This window comes from Nothoprocta perdicaria, unplaced genomic scaffold, assembly GCF_003342845.1.
Source record: "Nothoprocta perdicaria isolate Ctin4 unplaced genomic scaffold, notPer1 scaffold_468, whole genome shotgun sequence".
Classification (NCBI taxonomy): domain Eukaryota; kingdom Metazoa; phylum Chordata; class Aves; order Tinamiformes; family Tinamidae; genus Nothoprocta; species Nothoprocta perdicaria.
In genome coordinates this window covers 87,843-89,628 of record NW_020455719.1, presented here as the reverse complement: position 1 = coordinate 89,628, position 1,786 = coordinate 87,843, and the positions used below count along the sequence as shown (strand labels likewise).

Here is a 1,786-nt window from a genome sequence, read left to right as displayed (position 1 = left end):
AAGACTCCACATTATGTTTTTGGAAAAGAAGATTGACTAATCTTCTTCTAATAGTTTCATGTTTTGGGTCAAGACATCCACTTATATCTATCCTATACTTACTTCCTCTCACAATTAGAAGAATTATGTTTGCATATAATGAAGACCCTTTCCCTACTGCTCAGACTCCCATCAGGAAGACTTGTTGAAGGTTTCCTACYGAAGAGCTGGAAAAAGAATGATACAGTCTAATATTAAAGAAAATAAAACCAGCAGTGAATAGTTTGATTTATATGCAAATTTATTTTTAAAAGAAAACATTTCTTTTAACACACCAAGTGATACAAAACCAGCCCAATGCCCATTCAGGTCAGCAAAGTCGACAGTGTTTCAAGGACTATGAGAAGACAGTTGAGTCAAGAATTCGGAAGTCTTGGAAAGGCTGATGCCTCATGAGGATGCCATTGCTGAAACCAGCCAACAATTCCAAGATACCTAGCACAACACAGCACCAAAACAAATAGAGCATAACAAAATGCATTTGGTCTTCCAGCTTCCTTAGACAGCCCTCTTGAAAAAGATGTTCCAGCTGACATATGTCATCCCTGCAACGAGAGTGTTTCTCCTTACAACAGCTTTCAGGAGCACATGCTTTCTCAGTCTGAAGATGCCAAGACACAGTTGATGTTGTTAGCCAGTCAGTGTAGTTCTGGATTCCACAACACTGCAGCTTCCTCTGGATTTTATCCACGGCCTTACTGCCTGGATTCTCAGAATATGGTCCATTGTAGTGATAGAAGAGGTGCCCCATAGTGCTTTTCAGTTCAGACGTCATCCTAGTAGAGTAGATCTGTGCCAGAAGAGCTGAAGACATTTCTAGACAGAGAAGTATCAGCAGCAAGTACATGAGCACACCTTGCCGATAGCGGGAGTTCTTAGCAGAAATAGAAATAGCTAAAATGCCAGTGGGCAGCAGAAGAAACGCAGCTGCAATAGCCAGCCAGCCGGGGAGAGGCAAAAAAGAGCCCTGAAGGAAACACCTGTAGTTCTTGTACATCATGATCACAAAAGCTCCACTAAAGGCCAGAGCTGCAGCAGCCCCCCACAGAACAAGGCCAAGGAACAGCAGCATAGTCCTTGCAAAGGACCTGAGCCAGGAATCCTCAGAACAGTGGAGTGAGGCCACAACTGCTCTAACAGTCTTCATTCTGCTTCTCCTCCCTGAAAGCAAAAGCTCATTACCACCTTTTTAAAAAGCCTCCAGCTACTTTGCAGGTGTAGCAGATTAGACCTCCACCCAAAGCCATCATGCCAATAAGATTGTCTCAGCACAAAGGAATAGGATTTGTGTAGGCTATTTGTTTCCTACCTCTGCAATTCCTTGTTTGGTATTGCTTACTTGCTTGCTTGTTTGGTATAGCTTGTAGACAAAAAGTGGCCTAGTGAAGGGCTTGCTAAGTTATTTATTCTGTTGTCAATGCTACTCATTTGTTTAAAGGCTAAAGTCAGCTAGAAAAAGACTGTGTCCCTTACTCTGCTTAAATTTGCATAATAAACAGAAAGATATACTTAAAGTATCAATCAGTAGAATAGGTCTGGACAACTTGGATTATCCAAGTGATAGAAATAATCCAACTATAAATCCTACAGCAGAAAAATGGCAAAAAAATCAGGAAGGAATAGTTTAAACAGAGCTATTCAATCAAGGATCTCCATAGATAACATCTATTCAAATTCTTTATTGTTCCCAGAATGTTTACCAATAATTACATTTTCTTAATGAGGGTTATAATTATGTATTAATAAT

General features: G+C 40.3%; 1 protein-coding gene across 1 annotated transcript; it reads right to left on the bottom strand.

Annotated features, from left to right (window-relative positions):
- Positions 1 to 296: 296 nt before the first annotated feature.
- LOC112953875 (tetraspanin-3-like) lies at positions 297 to 1,189 on the bottom strand. Its single transcript, XM_026046995.1, has one exon. It carries the CDS (start codon positions 1,184 to 1,186, stop codon positions 377 to 379), a length of 810 nt encoding a protein of 269 aa, XP_025902780.1. The 5' UTR covers positions 1,187 to 1,189; the 3' UTR covers positions 297 to 376.
- Positions 1,190 to 1,786: the final 597 nt, after the last annotated feature.